Genomic DNA, 15,997 nt, shown 5'->3' with positions numbered 1-15,997 from the left:
TGCCTAGTGTAATAGGAAAAGCTTCACTGGGCAGTGATATATTACCTGTGTCAGGGTAAGAGACCCATTTTTAAAGAACTAGTACTGGAAGTTTTCTTAGTATTATTTTTGCTTTGTCCTATCCATTTTTTAAAATTCTAATAATATATACATAATGTGAAGTTTACCAATATAGTCATTTTGAAGTGTACAGTTCTGTGCCATTAAGTACTTTAATACCACCCAGTACATCAGAACTTCTTCATCCTCCCCAGCTGAAACTTGGTTGTACCCCTTAAATACTAAATCCTTGTTCTTCCTCCCCTAGCCTCTGGTAATCATTGGTCTATTTTCTGTTTCTATGAATTTGGCTACTTTAGGTAGTTTTCCTATTATTAATCATTCCTTTAGCCTACTGTGTCCAGCACACAGTAGGTATTCAATAAATATCTAAATTAAAGGACAATGAGGAATGAAAGGCATTGGTTGTATTGGTTATTGTGTTTCTTGTGTGCATACTGCTTATTATTGTTATAATAACTTTCTTTTTCTCTTAAATATTTTTTATTTAAATCTTTTTTCATGTAGCTTATTTTCTTTTTAGACTGAATCAGGATATGGATCTGAATCCAGCTTGCGTCGACATGGCTCAATGGTGTCACTAGTGTCTGGAGCAAGTGGCTATTCTGCAACATCCACCTCGTCATTCAAGGTTTGTGGTTATGAATACTTTAAGTCAAAGTAACATAATTTGAGTTTAGTATTAGAGACTATGACCAGAACTTATTTGATGGGTTTTGGAAGAATTTTCATACAATGTAATTTATTTGAATTTGTTAGTAGAATAATATTTTTTTTAATCAAGTAGTATTTATTCCATACTTTTAAGGGCTGCAATAAGGCATTGGACTAGTTTCTATCAGAGGTACAAATACTTATATATTTAACTGATACAAATAACCAGTTTGCCTCAGAACTCATAATCTTAACGTGCTACACAGACACGTACCTACGACTGACCCAAGGGAGAGAGCAAAGTCTGGCAAGAGACAAAAGTATAGTGTGAAGTGAAGAGGTTGGGAGGTTTCATACCCAAAAAGTGTTTAAACAAGCTTCACATCAAATGAAAGAAATACCTCCTATCAGTGAAAGCTGTCTGACCACGGAATGAACAGGAAGCAAGAAGAGCAGACACTCTGCGTAAGACAAAGCTGAGACTTGAGGCAGACACTGTTCTCTTTTTACTGGTTAGGAAACTGCAGCCAGAGATAGTCTAAGGTTCCCCACCTCTACTTCGTTATTCTCCCCACAATTCCAGAGCTGACATTTTTCATCAGTGACATAGAAGGGACTTATGAACTTACAGAAGAGATGTGAGGTACTTTGTTCCTTGTAGATCTAATTCTTCATGATTCAAAATATAACTCTGCTTAGTAATTATGGTAACCTATTCATGTTGCTAATATGCATTCAGTCATCTGTCACTTAAAAGGCAACCTCCCCAAGTATCAGCGATAAAATGCCTAAGTTTAAGAAATTTATAGCTTAGGAAATTTTTGGAAGTAATTGCTTCAAACTGCACCACTCCATAAGATAAGATAGGTTTTTATTACCTCCAAATGGCAGGTGAGGCTGAGAGTAATGAATACAAAATAAGAGTAAGTAACAAAATTTGTACTAAGGCCTTCCACTAAATTTAAATGCCTAACCTGATTACTGTGACTATTCAGTGTCAAAAGGTGTCCTAGTGACTTGTAATTAATTTAAAAGCAAAAGCACTTGGAAAAGAGTGAGTGATCTCAGGGATTTCTCAGCCTTTTCTCTCCTTTAATACCCTTAAAGATCTGATGTTTCAGTTTCCTCAGGGATGCTATTCTAGACTCTCTCTCCATGACCCCCCTCTAATGTACCATCAGACCTTCTAATTGTCCTAATACTTATCAAGGTGGTGATTTAAAAAACAGTGCAATTATTTATGACAATCTTTCCTGATAGATTCTAAACTTCATAAATGAACTGTTCTCTATTGTATTTACTTAAACGTTACATATATTCTTTGTTAAATGCCCCATTTCTAATTAATACATAAAAGTAAATAAATTCTGGTTTACTTTTTAATACACAAATCATAATGAATAACAAAATTTCTAGGTTGTCAACAAATATATTGTTGGTTTCATGTTAAAGTTTTGCTCAGAGGAGTGGGATGAGAACAGAGAGGACTCCCAAAATTTTTCAAAAGTAGCACTATGGAAAATACTGAAAACTCTAAGGTCATAAAATACAACTAACAAATATAACATGGAGAATAAAGCTCTAATAATAATCTTACACCATTCAAAAATACATAAAACAAAAATTTAAACAGATTATATATAAGAAATGATCATATTTAAAATCAGTAAAGCAAATGAATAAAAAATGTTAATGAAGGGGGCCAGGGATTTGCTCAGTGGTTCTGCCGCCTGCCTCGCAAGCGCAAGGTCCCAAGTTTGATCCCCGGTACCAAAAAAAAAAAATATGTTAATGAAAATAATGCAGTGGTTATTAGGAAGATATTATGAGGTGTGATCATAAAATACGATGAATGTTTAAATTAAAGCAAATTTATTACATACACATTGCCATTAATCCCCCTCAAAATACTCCCCCTCACTTGAATACAGTTATCCCATTGTTCTTGCCACTCTGTGAAGCAGTTCTGGAAGTCCTCCTTTGTGAGTGTGTCTAGTTGTGCTGTCACAGTTTCCTTGATGTCCTGAATCGATTCAAAATGTTAACCCTTCATGGCCATTTTGACTTTGAGGAAGAGCCAGAAGTCACATGGTGCCAGGTCTGATGAATAAGGTGGATGAGGACACACGGCAGTGTTTTCATCAGACAGAAATTGCTGTACCAGAATCGATGTGTGGTATGGAGCACTGCTGTGATGGAGGATGAACCCATTTGCCCATTTCTCGGGCCGTTTTACACACATCGTTCATTAAACGCTCTAACAAGCCCTTGTAATATTCAGAGTTCACTGTAGTGTTTGTTCCTAGGGACAAACTCAGCACGATTCCATCAAGGTCAACATCACCTTAATCAACATCACCTTAATGTTGGATCTTGATTGGCATGCTTTTGTTTTTTTTGCGCGAGGAGAACTAGGTGATTTCCACTGAGAACTCTGAACCTTAGTCTCAGGATCATACCTGTAGACCCAAGTTTCATCACCCATGATGATGTATCTTAAAAAGCTGCAATCTGAACCAGAACGCTCTAGCAACTCAAGTGAAATTGACAAGCACTGCTGTTTCTGTTCCTCAGAACCGGTGGAACAGGTGGAAATTTTGCACTCACTTGTCTCATGTTCAAATCTATTATTAAAATGCTTTGAATGGATCCATAAGAGATGTTCAGATCCTCAGAAATCTCCCTAATAGTCAGTTGCCTGTTTGATCGAATTATTTCACTTACTCTTTCAATATACTCTTGGGTTTTTGATGTTGAAGGTCATCCAGATCGCTGTCTTCAACCAATTCAAAGCCACTACAAAATCTCAAACCACTTGTAAGCAGTCTTCCTGGTCACTGCAGCTTCACTATAAACTAATTTTAACATTTCATGTGTTTCTTTAGCACTTTTTTGCAGTTTGAAACAAAATTTCATGTTAATGCATTGTTTATAATCCATGGCTTATGGCACACTTTGAAATATACCTCTCAACTGTAGTGCACAGCCAACTTCCCCAAACAAATGGGAACTTGTCACTCACTGAGGTTCAGTGTGACACCTCTCATATTGAAGATCTCTGTCTTTCCATGGCACACCACTCAGCAGTGACATTCACTATATTTTTTGATCAAACGTATATACCGAGCCCACCCACCACCAGAGAAGATAACAGAGACACGTAGCACCACAGCAGACCTAGAATAATTTTTTAGGAGGCAAAATCATGACTCGTAAATATAAAACACATCAGACTTTAAGTTAAATATGATTCAAAGTAGAATCTGAATACTGAAATGAATTTGATAATGCAAAACTGATCAATATCCACCGGTTAGTAATCAGTGCCTCTGCACAGGGTAAAGTTCATATGTATTACTGCTTACAAGAATCACTTTGTATTTTACTAAAATTAACTCAGATAAAATGAAAGGAAAAACTTTTACATGATCAGATACACCTCCTCCTGAAGGTTCCCTAATGACACTTGCCAATACTATGAAAGTATACCCAGTAATTCTTTTGCCATTTCAAAATCAGTCCTTCCAGTGTCTAATTTGAAAATAAAAATACTAGTTTAACAAATTGTCAGGCATTATTACTCTCTTATTTCCCTTAGATTTATAACTATCAAGCTGCAAGACTAGGCATTTTTAAGCCTATTCCTGAGACTATTACCTTGAACTTCTCTTTACTCAATTCCCTCAGTGATGAGGTACAGACCTTAAAAGAGGATAAAATACCGTAAGATCAAATAGACTACAGTTTTGTTTCACATGAGTTACTCCTTCCCGTTTTGTGTTTTGCAGAAAGGCCACAGTTTACGTGAAAAATTGGCTGAAATGGAAACCTTTAGAGACATCCTATGTAGACAAGTTGATACTCTCCAGAAGTACTTTGATGTCTGTGCTGATGCTGTCTCCAAGGATGAACTTCAAAGGGATAAAGGTTAATTAGGCTATTACCACTATTTTTACTTGGAGAATGAATGGATTTAAAGCTTCTTGATCTTAACGGGTAATGCCTTTAAGTAATAAAGGTAATTATAGTCACTTTTGCTTCAGACTCCCAGTATAACAGATTTTGGTGTCCATGTAATTTCAGTACTTTAATAACACATACTAATTCATTTCTGATCATCTATATCAGATGCCATTGAAGAATTCTCAGTGGTACTTTTTATTCTGTTAAAAAATGGTATCTAATATCTTCACACATTATTATGTCCAATAAATTTACCCCTTGATGGGTCTTGGATAACACAGCATGTATTCAGTTCTCCAGATCTGGAATCTATTCATAGATCTTTCTTTCTCTGTCCTCCTCTCTCCCACTCTTCTTTCTCTTTTCTTTCAATCTCTGCCTGCCTGCCTGCTGCCTGTTCCTGTCAGTGCATCTCCCTCTCCCTCTCCCCCTCCTCCTCCCTTTCCCCCTGCCTCTCCCTCTCCTCTTCCCTTTCTCCCTCTCTCCCTCCTTTCTCCCTCTCCCTTTTCTTCATGGAGAAAGAAACCAGTAATAAAGGACTCTTTGTGAACACTTTGGTTGCCTTTGTCTGTTTGGATTTTCAGCTCTATCTCCTTATTTGAAGAATCTACTGGGCTCCCCTGGGTTCCCTATCCTTTCTGTACAGTTTAGAAACTCCCAAGGCAGTGAGCTAGAGCAATTATTAAAGCTCATACTATTTGTTTCTCAACTCTCAGGGATCACTGCCTTTTTTGCCTGCTAACCAGTGTCTTGAAAGTTATTGTTTCATATGTTTTATCCAGTTTTTTAGATTTATATTAGAGAATAAATTCAATCCCTGTTATCCATTCTTGCCCAGAAATAAACATTTATACTCCTCTTAAAGTACTTAATTTTGTCCAATAAGTAGCCTCGAAATTCTTTATTTTTAATATCTTGTTTTTGGTTTTTTAACATTTGATAATTTTCTTTAAAAATAAATCCAACTGAGCCAGGCATGGTGTTGCATGCCTGTAATCCCAGAACTTGGGAGGCTGAGGCATGAGGATCGTTGCAAGTTTGAGGTCAGCCTGGGCTACATAGTGAGTTCAAGGCCAGCCTGAACTGTATATCAAGACCCTGTCTCAAAAAAAAGTAATTAATTAAATTAAATAAAAAATAAATCCAACTGAACTACTTATCTTGCAGTATTTTAAAGTGTATACCCTTTTATATCAGATTAAACAGTTCACATTACCTTTTTTTTTTCTTGGAAAATAGCCCTTTAAACAAAAAACATGATGCTTATAGAAATAGGTTTGTTTATCTTTAAGTGATTTACACCAACAGTGTTATAATATTTGAAGGACAGAAGTGATGATGGAGGAAATAGAGGTTGGAGTGCATAGAAGATTTGGAAAGTAATTTTAAATAGTATTCTGAATTCTTTCTGTTACATGTTTCAATAAAAGGCAAAAATGTAGACAAGACTGAGTGGCTTAACAGATTTATTTACTCATAGTTCCGAAATCAGGGTGCTAGAAGGCTTGATTTCTTCCAAGGGTAGTGAGGGACCTATCTCTTCCAAGCATCTCTTTTTCACTCATAGATCTCCCTGTCTTTTCGCACCATATATCTGTATGTGTGTTTATGTCCAAATTTCCTCGTCTTATGAGGACACCACTCAGATTAGCACTACCCCTAATAATCTCACTTTTACTTAATTGATCTCCAAATAACAGTCATATCGTAAGGTACTGGGAGTTATGGCTTCTTGGGAATTTTCCAGGGAGAGAACAATTCAGCCTGTAACAACTAAGAATATATTGCTAAAGGCAAAATAAGGATATGGACCATAGTTTTCTACTTCAGTAGTCAGTGTTGCTGACCTGAGCCTAAGAATTATTGTGGATGATAGGGCTGGGGATGTAGCTCAGTGGTGCTGCCGCCTGCCTTGCAAGTGCAACGTCCTGAGTTCGATCCCCGGTACCAAAAAAACCCCAAAACACTGTGGATGCACTTTCATTAAATTATTAAAACTAAATTAATCATTAAAAGAGATTTAATTTATATTGAAATAGGGTCTTGATTAATATAGTAACCCAAACTTTCCTTTTGTTTTAGGTGTTCATTGTTTTCATATAAAATGTTTTATCAGAATTAGTAATAAGTCAGACTACTTGATCCTTCACCACCATCACTACATCTCTCATACACATTTAAGTAAGATTTAATTAATCCTAAATATATTTTTTTGATTTAAAAACAAGACGTATACACCACACTAAAAGTTCTGTTTGTCATTAATTTAGTGACTTGAAGTAGATTACTTAACATTTCTTACCTTTTGTTTTCTCAGCTGTAAAACTAATGTTATATCCAGCATGTGTGATTTGTGAGAATTAAATAAGAATATATATATTAGCACTGCTTAACAGCAAAAACTTAATAAGTAATAGCTGCTATTGTTAATGTGGTTAAATTTGGGTTGTTGGAGCAATAAAGAAAGAAGAATGTGCAAGTTCCATAGATGAGAGTTACCAGAACAGGTTTGAGTCTTGGTAAAGGAGACCATTCCGATCGAGAGGAGGAATTTGTATTAGAACATGGTTTCAAACAGTGTCACATATTCCTAAGAGTACGTTAAAGGTTCCTCAGTGTTGGACAAGGAGTGCTTTGTTGTCACTGTGTTAGCCATAGTAACTCTTGTTTTCATCAGTTTTGCAAGTACTGAGTATTGGGCTTAAAAAAAAAAGCTAGACATGGTGGTACATGCCTGTAATTCCAGCACCCTGGGAGGCTAAGGCAGAAAGATCACAAGTTTGAGGCCAGCCAAAATGACTTAGCAAGACCCTATCTCAATATAAAGAAGGGCTGGGAATATAGATCAGTGTGAAGGCCCTGGATTCAATCTCCAGCCCTGGTTGGGAGGTGTGTGAAAAATCTGTGTTTGGTGCTGGTAGGCACCTAAGTGAAGAATACTGAACTCAAGAACAGTTGAAATTAATCTAAAAAAATTAGTTTTTGTATTAGTAATTTGAAAAATTACTTGCTGTTTTAGATAAGGACACAAATTGAAATGTTTTAAAAAGATTAAGCATTGTAAGTGATTATAACAGATTGGAATGGTAAGAATAATCATTAGTATAAAACCTCTGGACAGTTATAACAAGTACACAGAAACTTCATTTGGGGCTTAGTTATCCTGTTGCTGAGCCACAACATTGACACACACAACTCAAGTAGGGAAAGTTTATTTTGGCTCACAGTTTGTAGCGACCTCTGCTTATAGTTGGCTGATCCCAAGGCAGAGGGCCATGGCAGAGGGAATTGCTCATAGCTGGGCAGAAGGGAGCAGAAAGAGATCAAGAGAAGAGGAAGGGAGATAGACCCTTCCTTCTAGGTGGCACCAGCAGTGACCCACCTCCTCTGACCAGGCTTCACTTCCCAACATCATATTTAGCTATAAACTCATCAATGGTTTACTCCACTGAGTGTCATGCAGCAGTGATCCAATCACCTCCCAGAAGCCCCATCTTTTGAGTGCATGAGGTTTTGGGAGGACATTAGCTATAAACCATAATTAATTAGATATAAACCATGATTAATTTTAATAGTGTTTTTTAGTGTTTACCATGACTAATGTTAAATACTTTACACTCATCTATAATTTTACAATATACTCATTATAATGATAGAAATATCACATTAATCCCTTTTTACAGATCCAAGAATTGCAGAGGAATGAAGTAGCAATGTTTGCATAGCTAGTCTGTTTATGGAGCTACATATATTGAGTTTTAGTAGTAGACATACCTTTGGGCACATTCTATGGAAAATACGAGGCTAGTATTAGTATTTTTTTTTTTTAAATTGAAGTCTTAGGGCCGGGGCTGTAGCTCAGTGGCACCATGCCTGCCTTGTAAGCTCAAGGTTCTGAGTTTGATCCCTGGTACAGGATGGGGGGGTGGGGATGAGATTGAAGTCCTAACAGTATGGTAGAAGGACAGGTATCTGAGGCAGGAGACTTGAAGAATGAGAAGCAAAAGGAATTTGAGTTTTAAAATAAAATGGAGACATGGTTAGAGAGATGGGGACCCATCAAGAGTCTTGGCAAGTAGAAATTTCACTGGAAGCATAAGCAGTGTCAAAAAGCATAGGGTCAAGAAGTAAAGCAGAAGATGGAGATGATTTATAAAAATAGATTGTATTAAAAGAGCTAATCATTGAAAAAGGTTGCTGTGTCTTTGCGGGGGCAGAAGTTATGGTGAAGGGGAGTAGTTTGAGAGATTTAATTTCCTGGGAAATACTTGTGTGCTGGGAAAAATAAAACAGGTGCCTGTCTAATTATTGGAATCGTGGGGGGGGTGTTTAAGAAAAAGCAATAATTTATCATAATTTTCATCCATAATCCTGTTGAACCCCAGGGTATTGGGTATGAAGGAGAGTTCCTAGGTGAGTGTAGATAACTTCCTATTAGAAATAGAAGCCAGCATTATAAGCCTCTGAAGACAGATGGAAAAGGCCAGCAGAAAGGGCAAAACAAATATTATTTAGAGAGCTTTTGGTTTTTTAAGGAAGTACATCCTTCACTTTGTGAGAATACATAAAACCTAGAATTACTGTATAGTAATATGATAAAATATGTTGTTACAGAAAAGATAAAGTAGAAATGAGTGGTAGATAATAAACAGCATTAATTTTTCATTGATGAGATGCAAAAAAATAGGAATATTTGAAAAGACCCTGAGAAGTGAAGTAAGGATCTTAAAGGGTACATGAAAATCATCTTTTTGAGATTAGGCCAGGGAACTAATTTACATATGGTTGCACTGTAAGTTCAGTTGGTAGCCATGACTTTTATCTGAATACAAAAATGCAAGGAAAATAAATGTAAAGAAAAAGATTTCTATGATAAATACTATACTTGTCCACACCCAATCTAGAACCTAAAAGCTTTTCAGGAATGGGTTTTTCATATATTAAAGACTCCTTGAAGGGCATTGTTGTACATCCCTCCTTAGCTAGGTAGAGTAGTGTTCGTCTGTAGTCCTAGCTACAAAGGACCACTTCTGTCAAGGACAGGAGAATCACTTGAGTGCAAGAGTTCAAGGCCAGCCTAGGTAATATGGAAGACCCCATCTCTTAGGGGGAAAAAATATAAATAAAAAGATCCCCTGGTAGTAGTACTTTTTTCAAAATTTTTTTCTCTGAAGCTGTGTAGGAGAGAAATGAACAAGAAGAGAGAGAGAGAGAGAGAGAGAGAGAGAGAGAGAGAGAGTGTGTGTGTGTGTGTGTGTGTGTGTGTGTGTGTTTTAAGTGGGATGATTCTCTGTTCATAGAGCCTTATTTGGCAATTCTAAAATTGAAGATTTAGATCCAAGTTGAGTTGAAGGTTTAGTTGAGGGTGATCCTAGAATGTGTACTTTTTAGGCTTGCTTGGAGATAACAAAATTGAGACTGTGAATCATGAATGATGATAAAATTACAGGAGGAGCTGACCATAGAGTTAAGAATATGAAAGTGATGTTTTGTAAGTCAAATTAGGTACTAATGAGGTAAGTGAAATAGCAAGCCATTAAGTAGCATTTAAAAGCAGTTTATCAGCCAGGCATGGTGGTGCACACCCATAGTCCCAGCTACTCGAGAGGCTGAGGTGGGAGGATTGCTTGAGTCCAGGAGTTCTGAGCTGCAGTGTGCTATGCCAATTGGGTATCTGCACTAAGTTTGCCATCAATATGGTGACCTCCTGGGAGCAGGGTCCATCAGATTGCCTAAGGAGAGGTGAACCGGCCTAGGTCAGAAACGGACCAGGTCAAAAGCAGTTAATCAGGTAATATTGAGTTAAGGCCAGGATCTTACCTGATAATGAACACTGATTTAAGAACAGCAGTGCAGTATGCTAATGGATCCTCAGAATTTATCGTATTTACAATTAATGGATGAGATAAAGATCCATAGAATCTGGGAAAGTAATCTTGGGACTCAGGTATCAGCAGAGGTTTCAGTATAGGTATTGAAGTCTGTACGAATGATAGTGATGTCATTCAGCTGGGTAGAAGTGAATACCAGGTATTAGTAAATAATAGCAGATTGCAATTAGAAAAAATTATTGTAAACGAGTGGCAAAGGTTTCAAATGATGAAAAGTTAAGCAGTCCAGTAATTAAAAATGTTCATAGTGATTCCTACCATTTAGTCAAGGGAGGAAATAAGGTATCAAATTCGGTTCTGCATCCATAGGGGAAAGAGGTAAAGAGAACATGGTTCTCCTTCTAGAGCCAAAGTACTCCTTAGGTAAAGAAGTACCAAATTGTATGTGACATTAGTTTAGAATGAAGATTCCTTCTGGAGAGAGTCCTTCAAAGGATAACACAGTATTCTTTATCCAAAACAGTTGGAATTAAGATTATTTAGGATTTTGAATTTGTTTTGGATTTTGGAATATTTTTCATATACATAATGAGAGGTCTTTGGGATACAACCCAAGTAGAAACACAGAATCCATTTATGTTTCATATACATCAAATAAACATAAGGTAGAGATGTTTTTATATAGTATTTTTTATGTGCTTAAAGTTGGATGTGTTACTTTCTACTTGTAGCATCATGTCAGCACTCAAAAAGCTTTGAACATTGCAGCATTTGGGATTTCAGATATTCAGATTATAGGTGCTCAACTTGTAAAATATGCCACAAAAATTTTGATACAAGCAGAAAATAGGTTGAGGATTGAGGTTCAAAAATTTGCATTATGAGTAGTATATATAGTAAGTATAATGCATGGAAAAAGGAGTAGAAGAAAGGTATACAAGAGGAAAACACAAAGAATTCTGTTTTTAGTTTAGTTTTTTTTCTGTAATTGGAGATGTTATAAAATAATTTCTAGGCATAGGTACCCAGTAGGATGAATGAAAATATCATATCTGGAAGTAGTTCTGTTTTCCTTGCAAATACAGAAATTTCAGATTTAAAACACTCAGACTAGCTGTGATATCTTCTGCATGTAGATATCCTTTGAGAGCCCCGCTCAGCCCTTCTAGGTCTTTCTTTTTTTGAGCAGTACTGGGGATCGAACTCAGGACCTTGTGCTTGCCAGGCAGGCTCAGGCACCAGAACCATTGAGCTACATCCCCAGCCCCCTTCTAGGTCTTTCAAAGAGTGAAAAATAAGTTATTACTTAATAGCTGTCTCTTTTACAAATAAGAATGGATAATTAAAATAATTAGCTTTTTTTTCTTTCTTTTTTTTTTTTTTCTTTTTTTTGAGATAGGGTTTCAATATGTAGTTCAGGCTGACCTTGAGCTCACTATGTAGTCCATGCTGGCCTTGAACTCCCAGCAATCCTCCTGCCTCAGCCTCCCAAGTGTTGGGATTACAGGCATGTGCCACTCCACCTGGCAAAATAATATCTTATTTAATTATATTTATTGAGCATACCTTGATATCTAGTAAAAATACAAAAGATAAATAAGATCTTGTACTTACAGTATCTGAAGGGTATTGACTTGGTTGAATATAAGAATAAACTGATTTCCTTTTTTCATGCTAATATTCTTAAATTATTTTATTTAGTGGTAGAAGATGATGAAGATGACTTTCCTACAACACGTTCTGATGGCGACTTCTTGCACAATACCAATGGCAATAAAGAAAAGTGTAAGTAATACATTTTCCCCCTCATCTGGATAAAATATACTTTCTGATGTTATATAACAACTCATTATATAACAAAGAATAGTTCATGATTGAGTAATGCTTAAAAAGCAATAGAACTGCAGAAATCCTAGCTAAAATATCTTTGGAGAAAAGTAATGTTGGTAAAATACACCTTCTGATGTAGTATAACTTTGTCCACTGTGTAACAAACGCTCATTCTAAATTGCAAACATTAGCTCATTTACTTCAACAGTATTAACAAAATCAGGTTTTAAATACTGAATTTTTTTCCCTTAGGGGAGAAATGTTTTTAGGGAACTTGACTTTAATGTTTTCTTTAGAATGTATTTCTTTTGGTTTAATGTACATTTTTTTCTCTATTTGATAAACTACTGTTGAAACACTGGTGTAATTATAGAAAACTATTGATAACAGCTCTCATTTCACAGCATAATTGCTTGTAGGACCAGGAGCAGGATGATTTATTTTACATACTGATTTATTAATTGTTCCTTTATTTATATTGACTGACTTATTAGTAGGAATTCTGAATTGTTCATTATTGTGTTTTTTTGTTTTTCGGGTTTTTTTGGTACTGAGGATCGAACTCTGGTCCTTGCGCTTGTGCAGCAGGCGGCAAAACCACTGAGCTAAACCCCCAGCCCATTATTGTGAATTACAGTCAGTGTTCATCTTTGACATACTCCTAAGAAAAATTGGATTTCTGAAATGTTTTAAGTACAAAAAGGCCTTTGTGAAAAAAAATTAATCTAATTATATTTTTATTTTTACTGAAATTATATGAGAATATGAAGTAAGATCTATAGTTAAAGTACATCTATACATTGGAGGTTTGTTTGTTTATTTGTTTGTTTTGTGGTACTGGGGATTGAACCCAGAGCCTTGTACATGCTGGGAAAGTAAATGCTCTACCCCTGTGATACATCCCCAGCCCTATGTGTTGTTTTTTTTTAAGCATAGAAATAATTTTCTATTTTAGAGATCATAGAATATTCCTTTATTGATGTTAAAATATGATGCTTCTCTGTCTCCCAGAGTTTCCTTCTTTCTGGTTTCTAATTTTCATCCTGGCTCTCTTTCTTCATTCAAACTTACTTTTACTGTTCTTGTAAAGTACTAGCTTGGTATTAATGGCTTATTATCAAAATTCTCCTTATGGGACTAAATGTTATAACCTGTCAGTTCATCTAGATTAATATATCTTTGTGGAATTAAAGAACTATTTTACGAAGGTTATTTAGAGTTACATTCTAATTTCACAATAAGTAATCTGCTTTAATGGAAAAAAGTACTTTGTTTATATATTAGAAAAATTATTGAAAAGAGTTTTAAAACTTCCAGGGATTATCCTCCATCCCACATAGACTCAAGCTATCTCACCTATGTTCCCAAAATTGAATGGAAACATCTCTTTTTTAGAAATCGAACTGGAAAAGTCTAGATTCAGGAATACTTGGTACAGCAAAAGATAGGTATCCTGTGCTATCAATAAGTGATTAAAAAGAAATGTACATACTGATTATTGAGATCTCTCTGCTCATAGTCCCTCTTATCTCCCAGAGCGCTGATAACCAAGGACTGTATGAAAGATGCAGTCCCCACCCTCTTTACCTTACCTTGTTTTCAAATATCATCAACTGGAGATGCATTTTCTTACAAAATTAGAAGAGAACTATGGAGAAGCTGGCCACAGAGAAAAGACCTATAAAGAGAGAATTGAGGGATTCTACCATTGAAAAAAGCTTTCTTACTACTGTATCATCCTTGATGAAGTCTATACAGAGCTTCAAATCCTGGCTCTTAATGAGAACTAATAGCCAGCTGTCTAGACATTTGAAGAAAGACTCCAGCATAAAAGATAACGACCACAACAAGGAGACTAGAAAAAGAAACTCAAGTTGATTCTGTAAAAGAAAACAAAATAAAAGACATCCAAATGTGAAACTACCTCTATTTGCAAATGCTGTGATGATGTATAAAAAAATTGTAATGAATCTCCTAAAAACTATTAGGACTATAAATTATTTCAACAAGCTTTCAGAGTATAAGATCAGAACACAAAACATCAATTATATTTTTAAATAATTGAAATGAACAAACTGAAAGTGAAATTAAACAGTTTTATTTATAATATCAGAAACAACAAAATACTTGGGGAATAAATTTAATGAAAAAGCGTAAACCTTCAGATCTAAAAGACATCCCATGTTCATGAATCAGAATGCTTGACATTGTTAAGAATTCAGTACTCCTCAAATTGATCTACATATTTAATGCAGTCTTTATAAAAATCTCTCAGTATATTTTTTAAGGAAATTAACAAGCTGATTCTAAAATTCATATGAATACGCAAAGGGCCCAGAGTCACCAAAACAGTCTTGAAAAAAAACAGAATAAGTGTTCAGAGGCTGAGGCAAGAAGATTGTAAGTTCAAGCTCATCCTGGCAACTAAGTGACTTAGCAAGACCCTGTCTCAAAGTGAAAAATGGGCTGATGCATCAAGTCAATGCTCACTGGAGAAACATTTAATATAAGATATAAAGAGGTATATAAGGATTTACAAGGTAGATGTACAAAGGCTGCCTTCAGAGTCAGGTGTGGGAGAATGCAAAAGGGCTGTCTGTGCACTGAAGATCCAAAGGATCCAGTCTAAGGTTGGAGGCCTGGAGCTCACTGTAGAATCCTGTGGGAGTCTGTATCAGGAGGCTGAAAGATCTGTGCTAGAAGGCTAGAGAGTCTGTGCTGGAAGCCAGAGGACAGACATCAAAGGTGAAGGCAAAGATGGGAACACCTCCAAAGAAACAGAAGCAAGACTTACTTCCTTGTTCCCTTTTATTCCATTTAGGCTACAAGCCTATTAGTGCCACTCACACCCAGGGTGGGTCTTCTGTTTTAAGTAAATCCATCCAGCCGCACCCAGAACTATGCTAATCCAAGCAATTGGGCATTTTTTACTCCCGGGGACACAAGAGTTAACTATCACAAGCTTCCCCTTGTCAGCTTGACAAGCAGACACATTTCCTTAAAACATACTTAGTTTCCAGGTACAAGGACATGTTCATAATGATGTCTAACATTGTACAACTGTTCAGTGTACACATGGAAATGCACTAATTCCCTCCTCAAAATAAAAGGCACATTTTCTTTAGGTAATGCTTACTCCTAACATTTCATAACTTGAACATTATGAATAGGTTTAACAATACTTTTAAGAACTAAGCCTATTCAACATTATGTTAAATAAGCATATGAGGAGAGCTCTATTATAGTTATAATCCTTGTTTCTCTAACTGATCATGGAGTTGTAGCTGGTATGTAGATCTTCTACCCTTGGCCTTCAGCAAGCACCTCAGCAGGTCTTGGTTCTTTCCCTGGTGAAGTGACTCATACCTTTATTCCTGAAGGTACTGGGCCATTTGTCATCCTGCCTGGATCAGGGTATTGTAGTTTCTCATTGACCTCAATAACAGAGCATAGTAATAGTAGGAGGTGCCTTAAGAGTTTTGCACTTCAAGTATATTCCTCCTTTCCTTTGTTGTGGAGTAATAGTCCAATTTCCCCTTGATAGCCTGGGTCAGGGACGCCTCCCAACACTGTAACTCCCTTTTTAGCTTGTTTACTTAGGGGCATGAGGAAACCAAAATGATCAGTGGGGAGTCTTAGCTTTCAGTTCAGTGGAATCA

At 36.2% G+C, this 15,997-nt stretch overlaps 1 protein-coding gene and 1 non-coding gene across 3 annotated transcripts in view; both read left to right on the top strand.

Moving 5' to 3' along the window:
- Positions 1 to 546: 546 nt before the first annotated feature.
- The window catches only part of Cert1 (ceramide transporter 1), a 73,544-nt gene continuing 58,093 nt past the window's right edge, over positions 547 to 15,997 (top strand). For both annotated transcript variants that reach the window (XM_087203167.1, XM_087203166.1), the window contains exons 1-3: positions 547 to 691; positions 4,503 to 4,641; positions 12,210 to 12,293. In XM_087203167.1, the coding sequence (XP_087059293.1) occupies positions 632 to 691; positions 4,503 to 4,641; positions 12,210 to 12,293 (283 nt within the window). In that variant the 5' untranslated portion in view covers positions 547 to 631. The remainder of the gene's footprint in view (positions 692 to 4,502; positions 4,642 to 12,209; positions 12,294 to 15,997) is intronic.
- LOC147820882 (signal recognition particle RNA) lies at positions 10,242 to 10,542 on the top strand. Its single transcript, XR_015448083.1, has one exon.

Source organism: Heterocephalus glaber, unplaced genomic scaffold (assembly GCF_053883595.1).
Source record: "Heterocephalus glaber isolate CG9 unplaced genomic scaffold, H.glaber_assembly_v1.0 deba00001788, whole genome shotgun sequence".
Classification (NCBI taxonomy): domain Eukaryota; kingdom Metazoa; phylum Chordata; class Mammalia; order Rodentia; family Bathyergidae; genus Heterocephalus; species Heterocephalus glaber.
The sequence above is the reverse complement of the archived record's forward strand: the minus strand, read 5'-3'. Positions and strand labels throughout refer to the sequence as shown.